At 41.1% G+C, this 26,325-nt stretch overlaps 2 protein-coding genes across 2 annotated transcripts; both read right to left on the bottom strand.

The window, feature by feature from the left end:
- Nucleotides 1-1,455: 1,455 nt before the first annotated feature.
- LOC103654688 (ubiquitin-conjugating enzyme E2) lies at nt 1,456-4,814 on the bottom strand. Its single transcript, XM_008681532.3, has 4 exons — nt 4,517-4,814; nt 2,513-2,652; nt 1,962-2,087; nt 1,456-1,876 (listed from the first exon to the last, which is right to left on the bottom strand). Exons 1-4 carry the CDS (start codon nt 4,554-4,556, stop codon nt 1,736-1,738), a joined length of 447 nt encoding a protein of 148 aa, XP_008679754.1. The 5' UTR covers nt 4,557-4,814; the 3' UTR covers nt 1,456-1,735.
- Nucleotides 4,815-21,866: 17,052 nt separating this feature from the next.
- On the bottom strand, nt 21,867-24,676 carry LOC100279740 (ubiquitin-conjugating enzyme E2). Its single transcript, XM_008681533.3, has 4 exons — nt 24,361-24,676; nt 22,994-23,133; nt 22,382-22,507; nt 21,867-22,296 (listed from the first exon to the last, which is right to left on the bottom strand). Exons 1-4 carry the CDS (start codon nt 24,398-24,400, stop codon nt 22,156-22,158), a joined length of 447 nt encoding a protein of 148 aa, XP_008679755.1. The 5' UTR covers nt 24,401-24,676; the 3' UTR covers nt 21,867-22,155.
- Between the last annotated feature and the right edge of the window lie 1,649 nt (nt 24,677-26,325).

Raw genomic sequence — 26,325 nt, 5'->3', positions numbered from 1 at the left:
TTCTCGTTCCCATGAATCTTGATCTGCCTCCTGGCATTGATAGTGATTGATCGAATTCCTACTCTAGTTTGAGAAGCTTTTCAATTTTCCTTATCTCTTCCTGACTGAAAAGAATTCAAAATACATATATTTGCATCTATTAAGATTATCCCAATATGGGCACTAATTTGAAGCTAAGCTAAGTGTGAACTTAACTCCAAACTAACACCTGGCTTGGGTATCATTAATGAATTCATACAGTCAGAGTGTCCATATAATACAATGATATCTAGTGTATCAACAAGGTCTTGCAATGTTTTTCCCAAATTCTAGCTTCCAGTTTTAACTCTAATTGTTGAGCTACCAAAATTTGAATATCACTATTTATTTACTTTAGCGAAATAGACTTTATAGAGAAAGGAATCTATTTTTTTAAAAGGCATTTTAACTCAATTCTTTTGGGGGAAAATTTATAGACCCCAAAATTGGGTTTTGGGTGTTATAGCGCGCGCGGGAGTGGGACAGCGAGAGTTCGTGCGAGAGTGGCAAGGCCGAAGAGAGCGCGGGAAAGCTAGAGGGCGAGGCGATGGTGAGTTGCGGCCGCTAGAGGCTGCTGGAAGGAGTTTTGACTGAGATTTTCTTATTTTTACAAGAACACGGTATGTTTACACAGGATGTTGGAGCTACTCTAGGGTCGGCATTGGTTGTCAATCGTGGGCTTTGGACCCGGCGGCAGGGCCAGCCCAGAAATAGCTAGTCATCGTCATTGTTGTCGCTAATCTCATAAATTAAAATCCATGAAACAGAAATCTAGATAGTGTTTCTCACTTAGATTACTATCTAACTTCTCTTATTCAATGTCTGTATTAAAGTTGATAGGTATTGGAGAGTCTAAAACTAAGGAAATTGTAAGAATTGCTATATCAAGGAAAACAACCTTTATATATGAGCAAAAAAACTGTTGGCAATTAAATTTTCCATATAAGCGCTGTGTAACCAAAACTATCAAGTCATTACAAATATTTTAAAAATTATAATCTCCATTATATACTCACCAATTTAATCCTTCCTACTTTGAAAGATATAAAAAAGAGAATTTTATCCTTTTAAATATTTTATACTGGATATAATCTTTTAGTATCCCTTAACATACAATAAGTTACAACTTAAACTCGAAAAATAAATAATAGAATTATGTATAATTTTCTTTAAAAATTATGACTTTTAATAGTTTGATTATACAGAAAGCTTACAAGACATCATTGTGCATGCAAGAGGCATCCTGGGATTGTGTTACGGTTCATCCTCCATCGAAGTTATTGCAATTTGTGCAAGAAAAACACGAGTACATCACAAAACAGAGCGCGGCTATGAAATTGTAATATTAGTTTTACGAGTGCCAGTTGGAAGTATGACAGGAAAGCAAGAGCATAGAGAATACTGCTGGGCACATGTGGACGAAAGACGTCAAGCAAATCGACGGAATGCACGGCAACAGTTGAGAGGGAGCTGTACCTTGAAACCACACACGCACGGGGTCTAATATTACATAGAAATAAGACGCATTTGTTTACCACTTCCAAAGATATCCCTGGAACTTGCAACAACCGTTGTTCACTGCGGTTCACGATACAAGAACATAAAAGTCATAAAAAATCACAAAGACAGGCAGGGGCACCAGATGTAGACGCTGTTTTTTAGCCCATAAAAGTTTCAATTACTGTTGGATCCCATGACGGGCCAAGTGAACACTTCGTTAGAAGAATGTCCCTTCTGGAGGCTGCACTAACTTTCGATTCTGCGAGGCAGCCATCTCTTTCTTGAGCTGGGTTAGGATGTTCTCCATCGTGTAGTCCCGCTGCCAGTTCGCTAGCAAACCAAACTTCCTTGGATCAACCTACACGGATGCACCAATAGTCAAATTAGTTGTGTGAATCCCCTTGTGCATGCTCAGTTGCTCACACAGACATGACAAAGATTACCATTCCTGTCTCGTGATTAACGCATGTCATGTTGATTCTTGAGTGGAATCTGACAGATGGTGGCTTCTCCGGATAGTCTTTGTCACAAAACAACTTCAGCTGGTAGATGCGACCCTCATGTACAGTCTGACAAAGAGAAATGTTGTTGGACGTGGAAACAAATTAGATAGCCAAGAGAAGTAACTCTATGGAAAAGACTGCGCTGTTGTTAGAGAAGACCTACAGATGGTTGAATACTCAAGGATTGCACATGTCCCAAGCAGTTTTATTGTGATGTGATGTAAAAATGGAATATCCACAAATTTATTTATTTAGATTTTAGGAGAAAGAACTACCATGGTTAATCATATATATGCATCAATCTACAACCATTGTCGTCACCATCCTTTTCTCCATGCTATTAAAGGTCAAACAGCTCGATGGTTGGGTGAAACGAGGACTCTTTGCATGCTATAATTGCAGCAGAGTACTAGTAGTTGGCAGTTGTGCGTGCCTAACCTTAATTAAATAAAGGCACAGGAAAGATAAAGAGGATGAGATTGTGTTCTCACATTGTGAGGGCCAATGATGGTACCAGTCCATGACCGCATGTAGATGTCATCAGCATCATCCATTCCATAGCTCACTGTCCCATCACCAATGCCCTTCTCTCCACGCTCGAGCTCCTCTAATAGCCTGAAGTTTCGAGGAACTGCATTTTTAACATTTGTCAGTTACGCAAGCAGGTAATGCAATGAATTCTACTAGTACTCTACTAAATGAATCTTATATGTTACAAAAACAGGAACTACAAGCCTAGCTCAGTTGGTGGGAGATATGGACATACACCCCGCACTACTAAAGCTCAAGTCTTCTTTTTGCACAAATTTGAGTGTCTATGTCTTAATATTTGTAATGCACCTAGTTCCTCCTATGTCAGTTTAGTTTACTGTAAGGACTTTCTTATATAAAACAGCAAGCAACACTAGAGAAAAAGCATTGAACTAAAGTGGAATAAGGACATGGGCTCCAACAATAGACGCTAAATGGTTTTGTACTCTAAATTTAGAGTGTGAAACGTTCTCTACCGTCTCCAACAAGGTACTGTAAAAAGATCGGTAAAATATAGAGTGTGTACGGCGAACGCTAAGCGTAGAGCGTCTCCTTGCGCGCGCTATCCGCCTGCTCAGCCTGGGGCCCACTCTTCAATGTGGTTGTTCGTCTGCTCAGCTACCTCCGCTAAGAGTCCGATTAATTCTATTCTTTTTTTTTGTGTAAACCTAATAGTAGCAGCACTTTTGCTAACTAGGATTATTAGATTAGTATTACCAGTTTATGTCCAATATGTATATAGACATGTACGTAGACTGTAGTTTTTTCGTTATGAAAAAACGATTAGCAATGTCGGTTGCAAAATGTAATTATTATAATTAGTTCCTAATTCATTCTTATAAAATTTCTAGAAATAAATAACTTCATTTTTCCATTACGCACATAAGTTCAAATTGTATTAATATGAAAAAATGATTATTAAAAAATGAGTATATGAATTTTGTTATCACTGTAGATATAGAGTACCGAATTTAGAGGACGTTGCTGGAGATGGCGAAGATATAGAGGACGAATTTTTTTAGAGGGTTCTGTAAAGGACAGAGAATATTCGTTGCTGGAGACAGCCTAATGAGAACAAGATGACCGACACTCAACCTATGCAGATAAAAAAATAACAGAAACACAAACATAGCCAAAACAAGGATTAGTAGTCTTAGAACAGATAGCATGTAGATATTTTGCATGCATCATTCTTTGTGCAAATCAGTCTGCCTAGAATGAGAGACCTCAAAAAAAAAGACAGACCCAAGTGCTGGCAACTCCCACATGAGTGAGACAGCTCTCACCACTATACTAGGTCTGCCCTTCGCTAGAACAAGGATGATCAAAACACCATGGCAGCACAAGGATGACAAATAGATCAACTGCCAACCTTCAGGCAAAAACTCAACCAAGAAAATTTTCTTCAAGTACTGCCATTTTCATGATTAAGAGAATGCATTGCTTTATTTTCTCAATAACTCAAACGAACCAGTTGCACTGCTATCACAATAATAAACCCTCAATCTCCATCCCTAATCCTTTATTCATGCAATATGAACTATAATTTATTAAATTGATTAAAGTATATATCAGGTACGAGTGCCTCCATTCACCTGTCTAGATACGAAATGCCTAGTTAAAGAACATGGCAAAATTAACACCGCTTCTGAACCAGTATAAAGCATTCACAGGACTGTCAATCTTGCATGCATGTAGGACCAGTCGAATCTCTAGCAATTAGTCCAACTCGGCAGAAATAAAAACACATATAGTCTATCCACGCCGCAGTATCCAATAGAACAATCGGTCCAATCCAGCCCGAAAAAAAGCACCACATACATATTCCTCTCCAGCCATAGTCGAATCAGATAAGCCCGGGGCAGATCGGGGCACGCGCATCCCGCGCAAGGTCGACCAAAGACCGGATCCGATCGGAAGATCCACGGCATGAAAAAAAAGGGATGGGTGAGTAGGTTACTTACCGACGACGCTCGATCCGGCGCCGGAGCTACCCAGCGTCATCGCCCCTGGATGTGTCGGCCGGAGTACAGGAGGGAGAGGGTTTGTGGGTTTCGCCCTCGCGTAGGATGAAGACGAACGAAAAGCAGCGGCTGCGGCTGCGCACAAGAAAAGCTCGAGGGAGACCGAGAGGGCGACAGGGTTGTCCAATTTGATTCCTCTCGTTGGGCTACAGCCTACAGGTTTTGTTATTATCAGATCACGGGAGACCGTCGAGCAGCAATCAGTGGCTGTTTGTTTACGAATCCAGCTTAAATAAATTAAAAATCAAACAAACAACTTAAATTAGAGGTATTTATTTTAGATTATAATATATCTAGATTATATAATCATAAAATTTTAAACTATTAGATAATATAATCTAGATAGATTATAATTCAAAACAAACAACCCTTATTAGATGGATTATATAATCTAAATGTCTATATTATGATAATTCATAAGTGGTTTATTAGGTGCTTATATAATTCATAAGTTAGATTACATGATCTTAAAAGGAAACAAACATGATCTAAGGACTTGTTTGATTATATAACTAAGGGGCGTTTGATTTGACCCACTAACATTTAGTTCATACGACATTGAGTGTTTAAATGATAATTATATATATTAAATATAATTTAATTATAAAACTAATTACAGAGATAAGACTAAAAGACGAGATAATTTTATTAAATATAATTTAATCTATATTTAATAAATGTAATTGATGTAACGTGAACTAAACTTTAGCCGTGGGAACCAAATGCCCCCTAAGGTACCAAAAATTCGTCATATATTTTGTGTCACCCGTTAAAGGTTAGACGGTCAAATTCTTGGCCATATCTTCTGTCACATCCAGATTTAAGGGGCAAACCCGGGTGCGTCTCATATGTGCGCCAAGAAAACTAACACATACAATGACTCAGTGTATAGAGATAAATGTTACAGACTTTATTACATAGCAGAAATGTCTTACAAAATAAATGATAATATATAAATTGAACTAATATTATTTTCTCGGTACCATCAAGCTGACTGAGAAACGCCACCTAGACCTCGTTGAACTCGTCATAGTAGTATTCCTCTGGGGCCACGTGCTCTTCACTTGTGGGGTTATCGCAAGAGTGAGCTCACAAAAGTTCATCGCTCAACAAGTGTGGGGAATAATATGCATGAGCTCACTTACAGTGGGGCTCATGTGTAGTGTAAGGCTGATCAATAAATAATGGTTAAAGCTAATCATTGCTTTTAATAAGTGGGTCAAATTTTATTATCCATTTGAAAGTCGCCTAGAGGGGGGTGGATAGGCGGAAACTGAAATTTACAACTTTAAACACACTATAAGCCGGGGTTAGCGTTAGAACAAATATCAAGTCCGGGAGAGAGAGGAAAGCAAATCAACCAAGAAATAAAGCGGATGAACACGGTGATTTGTTTTACCGAGGTTCGGTTCTAAAGAACCTAGTCCCCGTTGAGGTGGTCACAAAGACCGGGTCTCTTTCAGCCCTTTCCCTCTCTCAAACGGTCACCTAGACCGAGTGAGCTTTCTTCCTTAATTTCCCGGGTCACTTAGACCCCGCAAGGACCACCACACGATTGGTGTCTCTTTCTTCGCTTACAAGGCTTTGAGAATAAGAATGAGAGAAAGAAGAAAGCCAACCAAACAACAAGAGCAACAAAGAAACACAAGAACGATCCTCTCACAAGTCCTAAAGCACTAGAATTGAATTGGGGACTTTGATTGGATCAAGGGCTTTGATTTTGTGTCTTGGAGTGGTGCACTTTTGCTCTTGTATTGAATGAAGTGTGATGAATGCTTGGATGGTTAGAGTGGAAGTGGTTGAGGGGTATTTATAGCCCTCAACCACCAAACAACCGTTGGGGAGGGCTCATGTCGATGGGCACACCGAATAGTCCGGTGCGCCACCGGACACTGTCCGGTGTGCCAGCCACGTCACCCAACCGTTAGGGTTTGGGCGCAGTCGACCGTTGGAGCCTTTGTCTTCTAGTGGCACCGGACAGGTACTGTTCACTGTCCGGAGTGCCTCTGGCGACTGCTCTGACTTCTACGCACACTATTCTTCGCTGTTCACGGAGTCAGTGGCTTTTGCAGTCGACCGTTGCACGAAGTAGCCGTTGCTCCACTGGTGCACCGGACAGTCCGGTGGCGCACCGGACAGTCCGATGAATTATAGCGGAGCGCGGCCTGAGAAACCCGAGAGTGGAGAGTTGGACGCTGTACAGTCCTGGTGCACCGGTCACTGTCCGGTGGCACACCGGACAGTCTGGTGCGCCAGACCAGGGCATACTCGGTTTCTTTGCTCCTTTGCTTTTGAACCCTAACTTTGATCTTTTATTGGTTTGTGTTAGGGATGGCAATGGGTACGGGTATGGGTAAATAACTGCGGATAATTATCCATTGGATATTGGTATGGTGGAATTTGATATCCGCGGGTACGGTTATGGATATAATAAGGTATCCGCGGATATTTTTTCGCGGGTATGGATATCTAGTATCCATACCCGTTACCCAATGGATATCTAACATGTGGGCCATCCGGATTTATATATTACCATAAATTCTTATTTTTCAACTTTTATCCATAACATGTTGTTTGGTGCTGAAATTATCATTTAATGCTATTAGAATGATAATTATTTTGAAATATAATAAAATTGTTGTTTGGTGTTTAATGCTAAAATTGTAGTGGGCGGGCGGGTAACAGGTATCCACTAGATAGCGGATACCCGGCAGGTACGGGTATGGATACAGATCCATACCCACGAACGTTTATGGGTACGGGTATGGGTTGAGTTTTGTCTCGTGGGTATGGATTCACGAACTATATATCCGTGTACTACCCGCCCGATTGCCATCCCTAGTTTGTGTTGAACCTTTATGCACCTGTGGAATATACAATCTAGAGCAAACTAGTTAGTCCAATATTTGTGTTGGGCATTCAACCACCAAAATTATTTATAGGAAAAGGTTAAACCCTATTTCCCTTTCAATCTCCCCCTTTTTGTGATTGATGCTAACACAAACCAAAGCAAATATATAAGTGCAGAATTGAACTAGTTTGCATAAGGTAAGTGCATAGGTTACTTAGAATTAAACCAATTTATACTTTCACTAGATATGCATGGATTGCTTTCTTTCTTTTAACATTTTGGACCACTTGTTTTGTTTTTGTAAATTCTTTTGGAAAGTCTTTTCAAAATCTTTTTGCAAATAGTCAAAGGTATATGAATAAGATTTCGAGAAGCATTTTTAAGATTTGAAATTTTCTCCTCCTTTTCAAATGCTTTTTCTTTGACTTAAACAAAACTCCCCCTGAATGAAATTCTTCTCTTAGCTTTCAAGAGGGTTTTAATAGATACCAATTGGAAGTATATTTAGATGATAGTTTTGAAAATATACCAATTGAAAATCAACATACCAATTTGAAATATATTAATTTTAAAATTTTCGATGGTGCGATCCGTTTGCTTTGGGCTAATACTTTATCCCCTTTGACATTAATCGCCAAAAATGGAGACTTTGTGAGCCCCTTTTTATTTGCTCCTCCATTGGTAAATGAAATATGAGTGAAGATTATACCAATCGAAGAGTGGTGTGGAGGGACGGCGAAGGGTAAATGATACCGATAGAGTGGAGTGGAAGCCTTGTCTTCGCCGAAGACTCCATTTCCCTTTCAATCTACGACTTAGCATAGAAATACACTTGAAAAACACATTAGTCGTAGTCATGAAAGGGATATGATCAAAGATATATAATGAGCTATGTGTGCAATATTTCAATCAAAATTCCGAGAATCAAGAATGTTTAGCTCATTCCTAAGTTTGGTAAAGGTTTTCTCATCTAATGGTTTGATAAAGATATCGGCTAATTGTTCTTTGGTGCTAACATAAGCAATCTCGATATCTCCCCTTTGTTGGTGATCCCTCAAAAAGTGATACCGAATGTCTATGTGCTTAGTGCGACTGTGTTCAACGGGATTATCCGCCATGTGGATTGCACTCTCATTGTCACATAGGAGAGGGACTTTGCTCAATTTGTAGCCATAGTCCCTGAGGGTTTGCCTCATCCAAATTAATTGCGCACAGCAATGGCCTGCGGCAATGTACTTGGCTTCGGCGGTAGAAAGAGCTACGGAGTTTTGTTTCTTTGAAGCCCAAGACACCAGGGATCTCCTCAGAAACTGACAAGTCCCTGATGTGCTCTTTCCATCAATTTTACACCCTGCCCAATCGGCATCTGAATATCCTATTAAATCAAAAGTGGATCCCTTGGGGTACCAAAGTCCAAACTTAGGAGTGTAAACTAAATATCTCATGATTCTTTTCACGGCCCTAAGGTGAACTTCTTTAGGATCGGCTTGGAACCTTGCACACATGCATATGGAAAGCATAATATACGGTCGAGATGCACATAAATAAAGTAGAGATCCTATCATCGACCGGTATACCTTTTGATCTACATCTACGGATTTACCTCCCGTGTCGAGGTCGAGATGCCCATTTGTTCCCATGGGTGTCTTGATGGGCTTGGCATCCTTCATTCCAAACTTGGTAAGTATGTCTTGAATGTATTTTGTTTGGCTGATGAAGGTGCCCTCTTGGAGTTGCTTGACTCGAAATCCTAGGAAATACTTCAACTCCCCCATCATAGACATCTCGAATTTTTGAATCATGATCCTACTAAACTCTTCACAAGTTGATTTGTTAGTAGACCCAAATATGATATCATCAACATAAATTTGGCATACAAACAAATCTTTTGCAATGGTTTTAGTAAAGAGAGTAGGATCGACTTTACCGACTTTGAAGCCATTAGTGATAAGGAAATCTTGTAGGCATTCATACCATGCTCTTGGGGCTTGCTTGAGCCCATAAAGCGCCTTTAAGAGTTTATAAACATGGTTAGGGTACTCACTATCTTCAAAGCCGAGAGGTTGCTCAACATAGACCTCTTCCTTGATTGGTCCATTGAGGAAGGCACTTTTCACGTCCATTTGATAAAGCTTAAAGCCATGGTAAATAACATAGGCAAGTAATATACGAATTGACTCAAGCCTAGCTACGGGTGCATAAGTTTCACCAAAGTCCAAACCTTTGACTTGTGAATATCCTTTGGCCACAAGTCGGGCTTTGTTCCTTGTCACCACACCATGCTCATCTTGCTTGTTGCGGAATACCCACTTGGTTCCTACAACATTTTGGTTAGGACGTGGAACTAAATGTCATACCTCATTCCTCGTGAAGTTGTTGAGCTCCTCTTGCATAGCCATCACCCAATCCGAACTTCTTAGTGCATCCTCTACCCTGTATGGCTCAATAGAGGAGACGAAAGAGTAATGTTCACAAAAATGAGCAACTCGAGATCTAGTAGTTACCCCCTTATGGATATCACCGAGAATGGAGTTCACGGGGTGATCTCGTTGAATTGCTTGGTGGACTCTTGGGTGTGGCGGTCTTTGACCCTAAATCTCCTGATCATCTTCCTTGTCTTGATCAACTTCATCTCCCCCTTGATCATTGTCCTCCTCTTGAGGTGGCTCATTCTCTTGATCTCCATCTTCATTGTTTTGAGCCTGATCCTCATCTTGAGTTGGAGGGGATGCTTGATTGGAAGATGACGGTTGATCTTGTGCTTGTGAAGGCTCTTCGGATTCCTTAGGACACACATCCCCAATGGACATGTTCCTTAGAGCGACACATGGAGCCTCTTCATCATCTAGCTCATCAAGATCAACTTGCTCCACTTGGGAGCCATTAGTTTCATCAAACACAATGTCACAAGAAACCTCAACTAATCCAGTGGATTTGTTGAAGACTCTATATGCCCTTGTGTTTGAGTCATAACCAAGTAAAAAACCTTCTACAGCCTTAGGAGCAAATTTAGATTTTCTACCTCTTTTAACAAGAATAAAGCATTTGCTACCAAAGACTCTAAAATATGAAACATTGGGCTTTTACCGGTGAGGAGTTCGTATGATGTCTTCTTGAGGATTCGATGAAGATATAACCGGTTGATGGAGTAGCAAGCAGTGTTGATTGCTTCCGCCCAAAACCGATCCGGTGTCTTGTACTCATCAAGCATGGTCCTCGCCATGTCCAGTAGAGTTCTATTCTTCCTCTCCACTACACCATTTTGTTGAGGTGTGTAGGGAGAAGAGAAATCATGCTTGATGCCCTCGTCCTCAAGAAAGCCTTCGATTTGGGAGTTCTTGAACTCCGTCCCATTGTCACTTCTTATTTTGTTGATCCTTAATTCGAACTCATTTTGAGCCCATCTCAAGAATCCCTTTAAGGTCTCTTGGGTTTGTGATTTTTCCTGTAAAAAGAACACCCAAGTGAAGCGATAATAGTCATCCATAATTACTAGACAATACTTACTCCCGCCGATGCTTATGTAAGCTATCGAGCCGAATAGATCCATGTGGAGTAGTTCCAGTGGCCTGTCCGTTGTCATTATGTTTTGTGTGGATGGTGGGTACCAACTTGCTTTCCTGCTTGACATGCACTACAAACCCTGTCTTTCTCAAAATGAACATTTGTTAGTCCCAAAATGTGTTCTCCCTTTAGAAGCTTGTGAAGATTCTTCATCCCAACATGGGCTAGTCGGCGATGCCAGAGCCAACCCATATTAGTCTTAGCAATTAAACAAGTGTTGAGTTCAGCTGTGTTCTCATTAAAATCAATTAAATATAGCTGACCCTCTAACACTCCTTTAAATGCTATTGAATCATCACTTCTTCTAAAGACAGTAATTGTGGCGGAACCGCCTGAGTTATTCCAACTTAAGTGCCTAAGCCCCACCTTAGAGGCTAGACCACACTTAAATAGGAATAAAACGTCAGTCCCTCGGATCTAGTCCGACGAGGCCACTAACAGGATCAAGTACCACGTACTCACTCAAAGGTGAGTCACATAGCAAATACAATAAGGCATAAAACCATACATTGAGGAGTACTTAATTTATTACCACATTATCAGAGTTTATCAAAAGTAGTGATCATTGTTCGGAATACAGCAGAATATAACTAATGGTAAATAAACGGAGGGATGGGGAAGCATGTCCCATCACTCCTCATGCTCCTCCTCGGCCGAGGTAGGGTCCCACTCGACTGTCCAACCCGGTGGCAAGATGGACGACCAAGTCACTCCAGCAACCATGTCCTCCAGAGAACCTGTAAAAATTTATGCCACAAGCAAGGCTGAGTACACTAATACTCAGCTATACTTACTCGGTGTGAGGAGTCTACTCCTCTACCTCTAGACATGCAACTATTTGGCTGAGGGGTTTGGTTTGCCAAAAAGCACTAGCTGAGTCTAAAATCAAGTTTTAGGTTTTCAAGTTTTACTGTGACTCTCTTAAGACTAAATGTGTACCTAGCTAATCATACATCGTATCAAGCATTTAGCAATCAACATCTTTTGCCAAATCAACACATTTCCACTTGTTACTCAATGTAGCAGCATGGATCAAGCAGTCTCATTAGCTACGAGAAGCAGACGATTCGAATCGAGTTTTTAAACCTTGCAAGGTAAACCTAAACACACGAGGTGGCGAGGCACTCTGTCCCCACACATATCAACCGTCCCCATCGATTCCCCGTCAGTAGAGAGGGGCTCACCGCCTTAGCGTACAATGCCTCACTGACCCTGACTGTCATCGTGCAGTGACCGCACTTGTACCCACCATAACCGGAATGGGAAACCACGTCTCAGGTCGCGTGTGTAGGAAACGGGTGACGCCTAAGAGGGGGGGGGGTGAATTAGGACTTCTAAAACTTTTACTAAACTAGGCCACAATTAAATCCCTAGAGCAAAACCTATGCAAATAATCAAAACTAGAATGTGCAAACTCGGTTTTGTCTAAGTGTTGCTATCTCTACCGCAAAGGCTAAGTTTCAATCTACACTAAATAAGTATGACAATAAGATTGAAACTTAAATGCTTAATATAAATGCGGAATGTAAAGAGCTAAGTAGAGAAGCAAACTCTCGTGGATGACGCCGGTATTTTTACCGAGGTATCCGGAACCACGCAAGGTTCCGACTAATCCTCGTTGGTGCCCCTACGCAAAGGGAAGCCCACGCGAGGGCCAAGCACCACGGTCGAGTAACTCCGTAGAGAGCCACGGGCCTTCTCCACGCGCAAGTGGTGCTCCGCTTCCGGCTCTTCTCGGACGCTCCCCGCCGTCTCCACTATCGAGCTTCCGGCCGAAACGCCGCGGGCCTCGTTCCCTCCGGTACACGGTGGCGGCCGTGACACAAACACGGTTGTCACGGTCTCGCAAGACTCTCGCCCCACTTGGTACAATTACAACGACTCACGCAAGAGTCGAGGGGTTGTGAGGTTTATCTAAACTCACTCAACTAACTAGGATTCACCTAGAGCAAGCGCTAAAGCGGTCTAACTAACCTAAGCACTTCGCAAAGCACCTACGCTAATCACCGAGTGATTCTATTAAGCACTTGGGTGTTTGAGCTCTTGGAAATGTGTAATATATGCCTTGGTATGTTGCTTGGGCTCTCACACTTGAGAATGGCCGGTTGGGGTGGTATTTATAGCCTCCACACCCCCAACTAGCCGTTGGACAGAAAGCAGCAGCTTTCTGTCGTCGGGTGCACCGGACAGTCCGGTGCACCACCGGACACTGAACAGTAGATGTCCGGTGCACGCCACGTCAGCCGACCGTTGGCGCCTGTAGCAGTCGACCGTTGGATCCGACCGTTGCCTTTCTGCCCGTTGGCACACCGGACAGTCCGGTGCACACCGGACAGTCCGGTGCTACAGCCAGAGAGCGCCTTTCTGCGGCCTCTTTGCGCAGACTGTCCGGTGCCTCACCGGACAGTCCGGTGCACACCGGACACCGATGTCCGGTGCGCCACCTGGCGCTGGCTGACAGCCCTTGTGTTGGATCTCTTCGCTGATTTCTTCGGGCTTCTTTGTTCTTGAGCATTGGACTCTTATGCATCTTTTTATGTCTTCTTTTGAGGTGTTGCATCCTCATTGCCTTGGTCCAATTCTCTTCGCATCCTGTGAACTACAAACACAAACACTAGAAAACTTATTAGTTCACGGATTGTGTTGTTCATCAAACATCAAAACTCAATTAGCCAAAAGGCCCGGGGTCCATTTTCCTTACAATCTCCCCCTTTTTGGTGATTGATGACAACACAACCAAAGCAAGCAAATAATGCAAGTATTTGAGTGAAAATATGCAATCTACTTGCTAGGATGCATGATTATCCCCACAATGTGATATTATGGACTTAAGTCTCCCCCTAACTCCATAATTCACTTACTTCCTATTTTTGGACCAAATACCAAAACCACTTAAAAAGCCATTTGTAGATATAAAATTTAAAATTGGTGGTGTTTGGTGTTTGATATAGTTTTCATTGCTTTGGCCCCTAAACTTCTCCCCCTTTGGCATCAACCACCGAAAAGGAAGACATTAAAAGCATGTAGGAAGTAAATAAAAGCTTGCCCTCAACAGGAATTGTATCAAATGATATCACTAGAAGGATATTAAATTAAGCCATGAAAGATACCACTTGAAGACCATGAAAGATACCACGTGTAGGAGTTCCTCAAAAGATTACTCCCCTTAAATGAGTATTCTCCTTTAGAAAGAGTTTTTCTCCCCCTTTAGAGATGAAGAAATACTCCCCCTGACAGAGATCCTCTACTTAGGAAAAAGCATGTGAAAATTAGAGGTGCAAGACATGATTTGAAAAGACTAACTTCCCTTATGCATAGGTAACAGAATATGAGTTAACCACTTATGCATTTTTAGCAACAAGGAAGTATGTGATATGAAATATAGTCTAATCAAATATTAGAGAAGACATGTAAATGATACTGAATGTAGTCTCAAAAGATACCAATTGAAGATCAATGGCGAGCTTGAGAGACATGAGAGTTCTTGGAGATTTTGCAGTGGAAGATTGTTGTCTTTCTCCGGGGACCTTATTTTTCCTTACAATGAGACTATCACATGAAATAGACTTGAAAAGGTGTTAGTCTCAAAGTGTTAGATTATAGAGTAACCTCCCCCTAAAGGTGTGCATACAAGTTTTGAATACTTGTAGGAGACATGCACTTTGATTTGATATCAAGAGGGGCAAATTATCCATAATCCTAACTTTGGCACATAAAAGTTAAATGATACACTTTGTAAAGATCAAAATTTTCAATTGATGCATCATTTACTATGGAGTGATATAAAAGCTATGTGCCGTGCTTAAATAATCATTTTAAGCCATGTAGGTTTGCTTAAGTATATGAATTAAAAACAAGCAATCCTACCATATGATTTACCTAGTATGCGTGATTTTTGAACAAAAGTACATAACAAAATGTAATACTAGGCAAGAAAGGTAAACTAGATAAAAGATAAATAGATACCAATCGTAAAAGAATACAATAAAGCTAGTTACCTTAGTCATGGGTGGGAAATTTGGGTCCAAAGTTTTCACTAACCCACTTGGCAATAAACTTGATCCAATATGATGTATCCCATGATATACATCCCAATTTAGCCAAGTCTCCAAATTTCCCGATTACCTTCGGTCCACTCACTTCCCTTTCGGGATCCAAACCTTCTTGGTGCTTTTCATGGTTGAAATTATCTCCTTTGGCACCCAGATGCGTTTGGCCCCCTTTCCTTTGTTGGCTTGCTTGTTGGCCTTGATTGCTATCACCTTTCCATTCTTTTTCTTCTTGATCAAATATGGTGTAGCATCCTTTTTGTTCACCTTTTTGATGTAGGTGTTGGAGATTTTGCTTGATGGCTTTTGCTTGAGCTTTTGCCTTTGTTTATCCCCGGTCATCGCCTTGCATTGGAAAGACTTGTGGCCTTCCATGTGACATAGCCTACAAATCACAGTTTCTCCCTCTACAGGCTTGTTCACTCCCGCAGTGGTGTTATCCTGTGGAGGTCGGATTTGTTTGGCTTTGCCTTTCTTGTCATACAAAGCCTTGCCAAGACGAGCCACTTCTTGCTTTAATTGTTCATTTTCCTTCGCAACCTCATCAGAACATGTCTCTACAACAATATTCTCAACAACAACTTGGTTGCAGGGGTTAGAATCATCAATTAAATCAAAGCAGGAAGTAGAAGCATCTTTCTTAATTATTTCAGGTATTTCAACTAAAGATGCTGCTGGGGTGCTACCAATGTTTTCTAGCTTAGTAGTTAGCTCATTGTTGTGTATGCTAAGAATTTCCATTTTCTCTAGCAAATTTTCAATAGCTTCTTGGGAGCTAGCTAACTTAGCTTTAAGTTTTTCATTCTTTTTAATAAGGCCATCATCGGTAGCAGTGGGTGGAGCACTAGATTCCAATAGCTCAATTTTAGTTGATAGCTCACTATTTAAGTTTGCAAAAGTTTCAAATTTTTCTAGCAAACCTTTGTAATCATTTTGAGAGCTAACCAACTTATTTTTCAAAGTTTTAAGTTGAGCTTTTTGCTTAGTGCAAACATCCTGGAAAAAATTAACGGCTTCCGCAAGTTCTTCTAGAGAGGCCTTTCCCTCACCTTCATCATCACTACTACGTTCATCACTAGAGGATGGAATGCTTTTGTTACCTCTTGCCATAAGGCATTTGTGTGATGACCGTGATGATCGTGACGAGGACCGGTGGCTGCGCGTCCTTGAAGGTTCATCTTCACTTGAAGAGTCATCCCAAGTTCTAACACTTGTGAGCGCCTTGCCTTTGCTCCTCTCCTTTTTGGGTTTGGCCATATTTGGACAGTTGTCCCTGAAGTGGCCCTTCTCCCCACATGCGAAGCATCCTCTCTTCCTTTGCTTTTTCCTGTCAATGTTAAAGAGAAGATCCTCGACCTGCAGGGGCACACCCATTAGATTAATCTTGCGGATCATCCCCATTACCTTTCCGACGCGTCGGATCGTTTCTTCGTCCTCGGAGGATGATGTGCATGGTTGACTATCTTCATCATCATCACTTTCTTCTTCTTCCTCTTCTTCACTTGAGGAACTTGGAGTGGGAGCCTTCTTTTTGCCCTTCCTTTCATCACATGCAAAAGCATATGGTCTTGAGGAAGTTGGCTCCTCTCCCCGATTCATTTTTCGCGACATCTCAAAGGCCGCGATTTTCCCAATCACAATGGTCGGGGTCATGTTGCTTAAGTCCTCCATGTTGTGAAGGATGGTGATGATGCTCCCATATTTTTGTTGTGGTAGCAGGGAGATAATCTTCCTCACAATGTCCGCATCACCTAGCTTATTAATGCCAATAGAATTGAGCTCATTGATTATTAGATTCAAACGAGAATACATGTCTCTAACAAGCTCATCATCTTTCATAGCAAAAGAATTATACTCATTTAAGACTAGGCAATGTTTTTGCTCACGGACATTGGATGTGCCGTCATGGAGCTCATGCAATTTTAGCCAAATCTCATTAGCAGTTTTCAAGGTAAATACTTGATTGAAAATATCCATGCTAAGAGATTCATACAAGCAATTTTTGGCTCTAGCATTTAAATGAATTTCTTTTTCCTCACTCGTGGTGGGTTTCTCGGGATTCTTGAGAGGTTTCATCCTGTCACGAGTAACTCTCCAAACACCTAGATCAACGGCCTCTAGGTAACAAGCCATTCTAGCACTATAATATGGGAAGTTAGTGCCGTCAAAGTGTGGTGGCCTATGGGTATCCATCCCTTCCTCTAAAAAGCGTCGGCTCTTTTAGCGGTGAAGCTAAAGCGTTTCAAATGAGCCAAACCGGCTCTGATACCACTTGTAGGAAACGGGTGACGCCTAAGAGGGGGGGGGGGTGAATTAGGACTTCTAAAACTTTTACTAAACTAGGCCACAATTAAATCCCTAGAGCAAAACCTATGCAAATAATCAAAACTAGAATGTGCAAACTCGGTTTTGTCTAAGTGTTGCTATCTCTACCGCAAAGGCTAAGTTTCAATCTACACTAAATAAGTATGACAATAAGATTGAAACTTAAATGCTTAATATAAATGCGGAATGTAAAGAGCTAAGTAGAGAAGCAAACTCTCGTGGATGACGCCGGTATTTTTACCGAGGTATCCGGAACCACGCAAGGTTCCGACTAATCCTCGTTGGTGCCCCTACGCAAAGGGAAGCCCACGCGAGGGCCAAGCACCACGGTCGAGTAACTCCGTAGAGAGCCACGGGCCTTCTCCACGCGCAAGTGGTGCTCCGCTTCCGGCTCTTCTCGGACGCTCCCCGCCGTCTCCACTATCGAGCTTCCGGCCGAAACGCCGCGGGCCTCGTTCCCTCCGGTACACGGTGGCGGCCGTGACACAAACACGGTTGTCACGGTCTCGCAAGACTCTCGCCCCACTTGGTACAATTACAACGACTCACGCAAGAGTCGAGGGGTTGTGAGGTTTATCTAAACTCACTCAACTAACTAGGATTCACCTAGAGCAAGCGCTAAAGCGGTCTAACTAACCTAAGCACTTCGCAAAGCACCTACGCTAATCACCGAGTGATTCTATTAAGCACTTGGGTGTTTGAGCTCTTGGAAATGTGTAATATATGCCTTGGTATGTTGCTTGGGCTCTCACACTTGAGAATGGCCGGTTGGGGTGGTATTTATAGCCTCCACACCCCCAACTAGCCGTTGGACAGAAAGCAGCAGCTTTCTGTCGTCGGGTGCACCGGACAGTCCGGTGCACCACCGGACACTGAACAGTAGATGTCCGGTGCACGCCACGTCAGCCGACCGTTGGCGCCTGTAGCAGTCGACCGTTGGATCCGACCGTTGCCTTTCTGCCCGTTGGCACACCGGACAGTCCGGTGCACACCGGACAGTCCGGTGCTACAGCCAGAGAGCGCCTTTCTGCGGCCTCTTTGCGCAGACTGTCCGGTGCCTCACCGGACAGTCCGGTGCACACCGGACACCGATGTCCGGTGCGCCACCTGGCGCTGGCTGATAGCCCTTGTGTTGGATCTCTTCGCTGATTTCTTCGGGCTTCTTTGTTCTTGAGCATTGGACTCTTATGCATCTTTTTATGTCTTCTTTTGAGGTGTTGCATCCTCATTGCCTTGGTCCAATTCTCTTCGCATCCTGTGAACTACAAACACAAACACTAGAAAACTTATTAGTTCACGGATTGTGTTGTTCATCAAACATCAAAACTCAATTAGCCAAAAGGCCCGGGGTCCATTTTCCTTACAGCGTGAGGAGGGCAATCTACTGCCAGGTTCACTCAGGTACTAGGCTTACCGATTTACCATATTTCTTGGTATGTGCTTAGTACGTTCAAACGCTTGACACACGGTACCACACCTTAATCCTTATTCCAATTTCCGTCTCGTAGACAACGCATCCCCATGGACCGTTGTCCACATACCATCATCATTACGATATATAAATGGATACAAGCAATTCCTGACCTCGCGCGAGTGCTAGGAAAATCACTCGACTTCTACCGAGAGCCCTAATTCGTAAAGCAGCTACTCGACCTAGCATACTAGTACCCATCTCAAAAGGAATCCTGAGTTCATGCAACTAAGGTTCCAAACAACTCCTACACTTAAGTGCACATTACAAACCTACAAACATTAAGTGTAGTAAAATAGCATATAGAATAGGTTATGCATAAAACCGGGGCTTGCCTTCCAAAGCTGGGGCAGGCAGATCCTCGATGGCAGGCTCTGGTGCTGGCTCCTGGGCTACCTCCTGAGCAGCTCCTTGCTCCGGAACGAGGATGTATTCCCCGTCAGCGAGATTACAGTCTATTGAATGCAATGAATAAGATGTATGCATATTAATGATATGGCATTTTGGGAAATACTAATCATAGTGAAACAGTATTAAAATAGGGGTATACTAGGGTTTCCGTTGTTAGTCTTAAGGGTTTCATACCTTCACCTTTATGGTTTTGAATGAACTTAAAACCTCTAGTTACATCTTTTAGGTCCTATGGGACTCTTAGAAGGATTTAGTTATACCTTATTAAGTTCTCCCAAAATTTTCCCTTTTTCCTCCTATTATGCTTCTTATTAAGTATTTTTGAACTATCATGGCAAGTTAACATTTTACAAAAATGTTATAAAAATTACAGTGGGTAAACATTGACTTCTGTGGGTTATTCTAAAAATTTGAGGTTGAAATTAATTCAGACACTCCTTGTGCAAAATTAACAAAAGGGTAAAAGGGCACTTTACACTATAGCTCTGCTTTAGGTGAGGTTTCTGCACTAAATTTTATTTTTGCCATGATTCCTAAATGATAATAGGTCTCTGTGTTAAAAATCACAGAAAAAGACCTACTGGATATTAAGTTGTGATTTTCTAAAGTTTAATGCCAAAAAGGTACTTATAACTAACTTGTTATTTGAAAAATATCAAACAACAGAACTTACATTTTTCCTAGATTCATAATAACATATTATTAGTTATCCCAAGGTTTGGGGTGGGTTCTTCTCAGGATTATTTTTCTAGGATTTTTCTAAGTCCTCCTTGTTTTCATGAAATAAAAGGTAGTTCATTTCTTTTGTACTAACAGAGGGCTTAGCAAAAATTTCCAGTGAACTATGTGAATGAAGTAAACTAGCAAAAATGTGGTTGCCCCCTGGTTCTTATTTTAAACTCCCTTTTCTATTTTCTTTAACTTTGAGTCAAAATGAGTTTAAATGGTAAACCCTTTCCTAATCTGGTGTACTGAGGGGTTTATTATTTTAAAACAGGCTAGGTAGTGGTTAAGCACCTCTCCAATTTTTCCTAACCCCAGTCTAAGAGTGTAGCTATTTTTCCCTTCTTTATTTAGCTTTTGGTTAGTTTACTATTTAAATCAAAACTTTAAAACTTTCTGCAATACTTAGGGTGTTTTGTATTTTTCCTAAGTAGTTCATATTATTTAGAACCTAGCAAAATTGGTTTGACCAAATTTGGTTGAATAAAACTAAAGTTATGAATTTTACAAGCTCTGTTTACATTTAAATAATAAAGTTTAAAAGGTTTTAAGAAAAACCAGTTTACACCGAGACCCCTGGACTTTTCCTAAACCAAGTCTTCAACTTATGCCCATGCGGAACTATTCATATGAGTGTCTAATTGTTGAGCTACCAAAATTTGAATATCACTATTTATTTACTTTAGCGAAATAGACTTTATAGAGAAAGGAATCTATTTTTTTAAAAGGCATTTTAACTCAATTCTTTTGGGGGAAATTTTATAGACCCTAAAATTGGGTTTTGGGTGTTACAACGCGTGCAGGAGTGGGACAGCGAGAGTTCGTGCGATAGTGACAAGGCCGAAGAGAGCGCAGGAAAGCTAGAGGGCGAGACGATGGCGAGTTGTGGCCGCTCGGCAAAGATGCCTAGCGAAGGGGACACGAAAGCAAGGGAGATGAAGTAGCGAGAAAGGAGAGGAGTTTTGACTGAGATTTTCTTATTTTTACAAGAACACGGTATGTTTACACAGGATGTTGGAGCTGCTCTAGGGTCGGCATTGGTTGTCAATCGTGGGCTTTGGACCCGGCGGCAGGGCCAGCCGAGAAATAACTAGTCATCGTCATTGTTGTCGCTAATCTCATAAATTAAAATCCATGAAACAGAAATCTAGAAAGTGTTTCTCACTTAGATTACTATCTAACTTCTCTTAATTTCAGAGAACCAAACAGTTCCTAGGATGAAATTATACATGAAGACTGACCTTTCCCCACGACACTAATTAGCATGCTCAAACATCACTGTATTCAATGTCTGTATTAAAGTTGATAGGTATTGGAGGGTCTAAAACCAAGGAAATTGTAAGAATTGCTATATCAAGGAAAACAACCTTTATATATGAGCAAAAAACTGTTGGCAATTAAATTTTCCATATAAGCGCTGTGTAATCAAAACTATCAAGTCATTAAAAATATTTTAAAAATTATAATCTCCATTATATACTCACCAATTTAATCCTTCCTATTTTGAAAGATATAAAGAAGAGAATTTTATCTTTTTAAATATTTTATACTGGATATAATCTTTTAGTATCCCTTAACATACAATAAGTTACAACTTAAACTCGAAAAATAAATAATAGAATTATGTATAATTTTCTTTAAAAATTATGACTTTTAATAGTTTGATTATACAGAAAGCTTACAAGACATCATTGTGCATGCAAGAGGCATCCTGGGATTGTGTTACGGTTCATCCTCCATCGAAGTTATTGCAATTTGTGCAAGAAAAACACGAGTACATCACAAAACAGAGCGCGGCTATGAAATTGTAATATTAGTTTTACGAGTGCCAGTTGGAAGTATGACAGGAAAGCAAGAGCATAGAGAATACTGCTGGGCACATGTGGACGAAAGACGTCAAGCAAATCGACGGAATGCACGGCAACAGTTGATAGGGAGCTGTACCTCGAAACCACACACGCACGGGGTCTAATATTACATAGAAATAAGACGCATTTGTTTACCACTTCCAAAGATATCCCTGGAACTTGCAACAACCGTTGTTCACTGCGGTTCACGATACAAGAACATAAAAGTCATAAAAAATCACAAAGACAGGTAGGGGCACCAGATGTAGACGCTGTTTTTTAGCCCATAAAACTTTCAATTACTGTTGGATCCCATGACGGGCCAAGTGAACACTTCGTTAGAAGAATGTCCCTTCTGGAGGCTGCACTAACTTTCGATTCTGCGAGGCAGCCATCTCTTTCTTGAGCTGGGTGAGGATGTTCTCCATCGTGTAGTCCCGCTGCCAGTTCGCTAGCAAACCAAACTTCCTTGGATCAACCTACACGGATGCACCAATAGTCAAATTAGTTGTGTGAATCCCCTTGTGCATGCTCAGTTGCTCACACAGACATGACAAAGATTACCATTCCTGTCTCGTGATTAACGCATGTCATGTTGATTCTTGAGTGGAATCTGACAGATGGTGGCTTCTCCGGATAGTCCTTGTCACAAAACAACTTCAGCTGGTAGATGCGACCCTCATGTACAGTCTGACAAAGAGAAATGTTGTGGGACGTGGAAATAAATTAGATAGCCAAGAGAAGCAACTCTATGGAAAAGAATGCGCTGTTGTTAGAGAAGACCTACAGATGGTTGAATACTCAAGGATTGCACATGTCCCAAGCAGTTTTCTTGTGATGTGATGTAAAAATGGAATATCCACAAATTTATTTATTTATATTTTAGGAGAAAGAACTACCATGGTTAATCATATATATGCATCAATCTACAACCATTGTAGTCACCATCCTTTTCTCCATGCTATTGAAGGTCGAACAGCTCGATGGTTGGGTGAAACGAGGACTCTTACCACTGCACCTGACCTACCCTTCAATTTAATTAGCCATGGTATAGATAAAATTTTAATGTTGGATGCGGTAGTTGCAGCAAAGTACTAGTAGTTGGCAGTTGTGCGTGTCTAACCTTAATTAAATAAAGGCACGGGAAATATAAAGAGGATGAGATTGTGTTCTCACATTGTGAGGGCCAATGATGGTACCAGTCCATGACCGCATGTAGATGTCATCGGCATCATCCATTCCATAGCTCACTGTTCCATCACCAATGCCCTTCTCTCCACGCTCGAGCTCCTCTAATAGCCTGAAGTTTCGGGGAACTGCATTTTTATCATTTGTCAGTTACACAAGCAGGTAATGCAATGAATTCTACTAGTACTCTACTAATTCAATATTATATTTTACAAAAACAGGAACTAAGCCTAGCTCAGTTGGTTGGAGATATGGACATACACCCCCCGCACTACTAAAGCTCAAGTCTTCTTTTTGCACAAATTTGGGTGTCTATGTCTTAATATTTGTAATGCACCTAGTTCCTCCAATGTCAGTTTAGTTTACTGTAAGGACTTTCTTATATAAAACAGCAAACAACACCAGAGAAAAAGCATTGAACTAAAGTGGAATAAGGACATGGGCAAACATAAGGAGAACAAGATAACCGACACTTAACCTATATGCAGATAAAAAAATAACAGAAACACAAACATAGCCAAAACAAGGATTAGTAGTCTTAGAACAGATAACATGTAGATATTTTTGCACGCATCATTCTTTGTGCAAATCAGTCTGCCTAGAATGAGTGACCTCAAAAATAAAAAAGACAGACCCAAGTGCTGGCAACTCCCACATGAGTGAGACAGCTCTCACCACTATACTAGGTCTGCCCTTCGCTAGAACAAGGCTTATCAAAGCACCATGGCAGCACAAGGATGACAAATAGATCAACTGCCAACCTTCAGGCAAAAACTCAACCAAGAAAATGCATTGCTACAAGTACTGCCATTTTCATGATTAAGAGAATGCATTGCTTTATTTTCTCAATAACTCAAACGAACCAGTTGCACTGCTATCACAATAATAAACCCTCAATCTCCATCCATAATCCTTTATTCATGCAATATGAACTATAATTTATTAAATTGATTAAAGTATATATCAGGTACGAGTGCCTTCATTCACCTGTCTAGATACGAAATGCCTAGTTAAAGAACATGGCAAAATTAACACCGCTTCTGAACCAGTATAAAGCATTCACAGGACTGTCAATCTTGCATGCATGTAGGACCAGTCGAATCTCTAGCAATTAGTCCAACTCGGCAGAAATAAAAACACATATAGTCTATCCACGCCGCAGTATCCAATAGAACAATCGGTCCAATCTAGCCCGAAAAAAAGCACCACATACATATTCCTCTCCAGCCATAGTCGAATCAGATAACCCCGGGGCAGATCGGGGCACGCGCATCCCGCGCAAGGTCGACCAAAGACCGGATCCGATTGGAAGATCCACGGCATGAAAAAAAGGGATGGGTGAGTAGGTTACTTACCGACGACGCTCGATCCGGCGCCGGAGCTACCCAGCGTCATCGCCCCTGGATGTGTAGGCCGGAGTACGGGAGGGAGAGGGTTTGTGGGTTTCGCCCTCGCGTAGGATGAAGACGAACGAAAAGCAGCGGCTGCGGCTGCGGCTGCGCACAAGAAAAGCTCGAGGGAGACCGAGAGGGCGACAGGGTTGTCCAATTTGATTCCTCTCGTTGGGCTACAGCCTACAGGAGTACAGGTTTTGTTATTATCAGATCACGGTAGACCGTGGAGCAGCAATCAGTGGCTCTTTGTTTACGTTTACATTATATAATCCAGCTTAAATAAATTAAGAATCAAACAAACAACTTAAATTAGAGATATTTGTTTAGGATTATAATTTATCTAGATTATATAATCCAACAAATTTTAAATTATTAGATAATATAATCTAGATTGATTATAATCTAAAACAAACAACCCTTATTAGATGGATTATATAATCTAAATGTCTAGATTATGATAATCCATAAGCAGTTTATTAGGTGCTTATATAATTCACTAGGGATGTGCCCGTGCGTTGCTACGAAAGTTTAAAATTATTATATAAAACATAGATACGGAACTATAAACATCACTATGATATATAAAAACTGCTGGACAAAATATCACTGTAATACTAATATTATATTAACAATGTAAATATGTAATATTATTATAAATACGTTGACATAAATAGAATGAACTGATGTCGAACAAACATTATAATATCACACAAATTATTTCTAAAGAATTGATATAGAATTTTGAATGATAGGCAATATATCGGCAATTATACACTAATCTAATCTTTTTTAGCGATATTTATAAGTCTTGTTGTATGTTTTAGCGCACCTAGCTCCCCAGCTAAGCTCTTCACCAATCATTGGTCACTCGACTGGCCCATGCGTTCGCGGCTCGCGATCGTCTGGTAGGTCGCTTGCCTGGATCGCCCTAATGCGCCTGCGTGACGGGCTCGGGGTGATAGCTTGGTGAGACCCGGGACCGTGCGTGAAGTGATCTCGTCCACTGTGGGCGTGCTCATGGAGCTCCTGTCGCTGACCATGTTTCGACGAGCTGACGGGTTCCATCCTGACCTGCCTCACCGCGTTGTTCAACCTGCAGTTCCTCACCATCTCCCACACCATGTCCAGCGCCATCCTAGAGTCACTGGAATCTGCATACTATCTCCAAAATCTGAGAAACGCTAAAGATTTCAGTATTCCAGTTGGTCAAGTTTTTTTCCAGAGTGCAGGTTTACATGGAATTACAAAAGAGTAGATCATGATAATGCAGACTAAGTGATACCTTTTGGAAAAGAAAGCTCCATACTAATATCGTATCTTTAGTTGCCGAAACAACTGTGTCCTTGTAAAGATGATAAGATATACAATATGATTAAAACAATCTTTATGTTTAAAAGCAGAACAATCCATGCCAAAAGATAGTAAATTCAGAATTCCAATTATGATGAATGTTAGCTTCTACAGTCCTTGAAAAAAGACAGTTGCAAAGCAATACTCTAGTATTTTTAACTCCACAAAGCAGTAATCTTAGTTGTGATTAATCACAACCGAAGTTAGAACTAACTAATTCCATTAGAAAGACCAATCATCTCCAGAAAGAATAACTACAAAATTAACTCAATGTTATCTTTTTTCAATCCAGTGATATAAGGGAAAGTGCAGCATCCAAGTTTGATTGGTGTGCTAAAACGAAAGAGGCTTTGAATTCCTTTGCGTGTTGTCATGCCATATCTGTGATGACATACTGAGTTTAGTGCTTGGGTGGCCTTGAAGGTAAGAGGGGTCTAAGGAACATGTTTTGCAATTGCCTAAAATGGTGGTCCTGCTATCCATGTGAATCATTATTAATTAAGATATGTCCTTATTAGGGGTCTAAGTAACTTTATGTCTTGATCCAATGCACCATGCACTAAAGAAATTTATATG

This window comes from Zea mays, chromosome 4 (assembly GCF_902167145.1).
Source record: "Zea mays cultivar B73 chromosome 4, Zm-B73-REFERENCE-NAM-5.0, whole genome shotgun sequence".
Taxonomy (NCBI): Eukaryota; Viridiplantae; Streptophyta; class Magnoliopsida; order Poales; family Poaceae; genus Zea; species Zea mays.
This window is presented reverse-complemented; position numbering and strand designations above follow the sequence as displayed.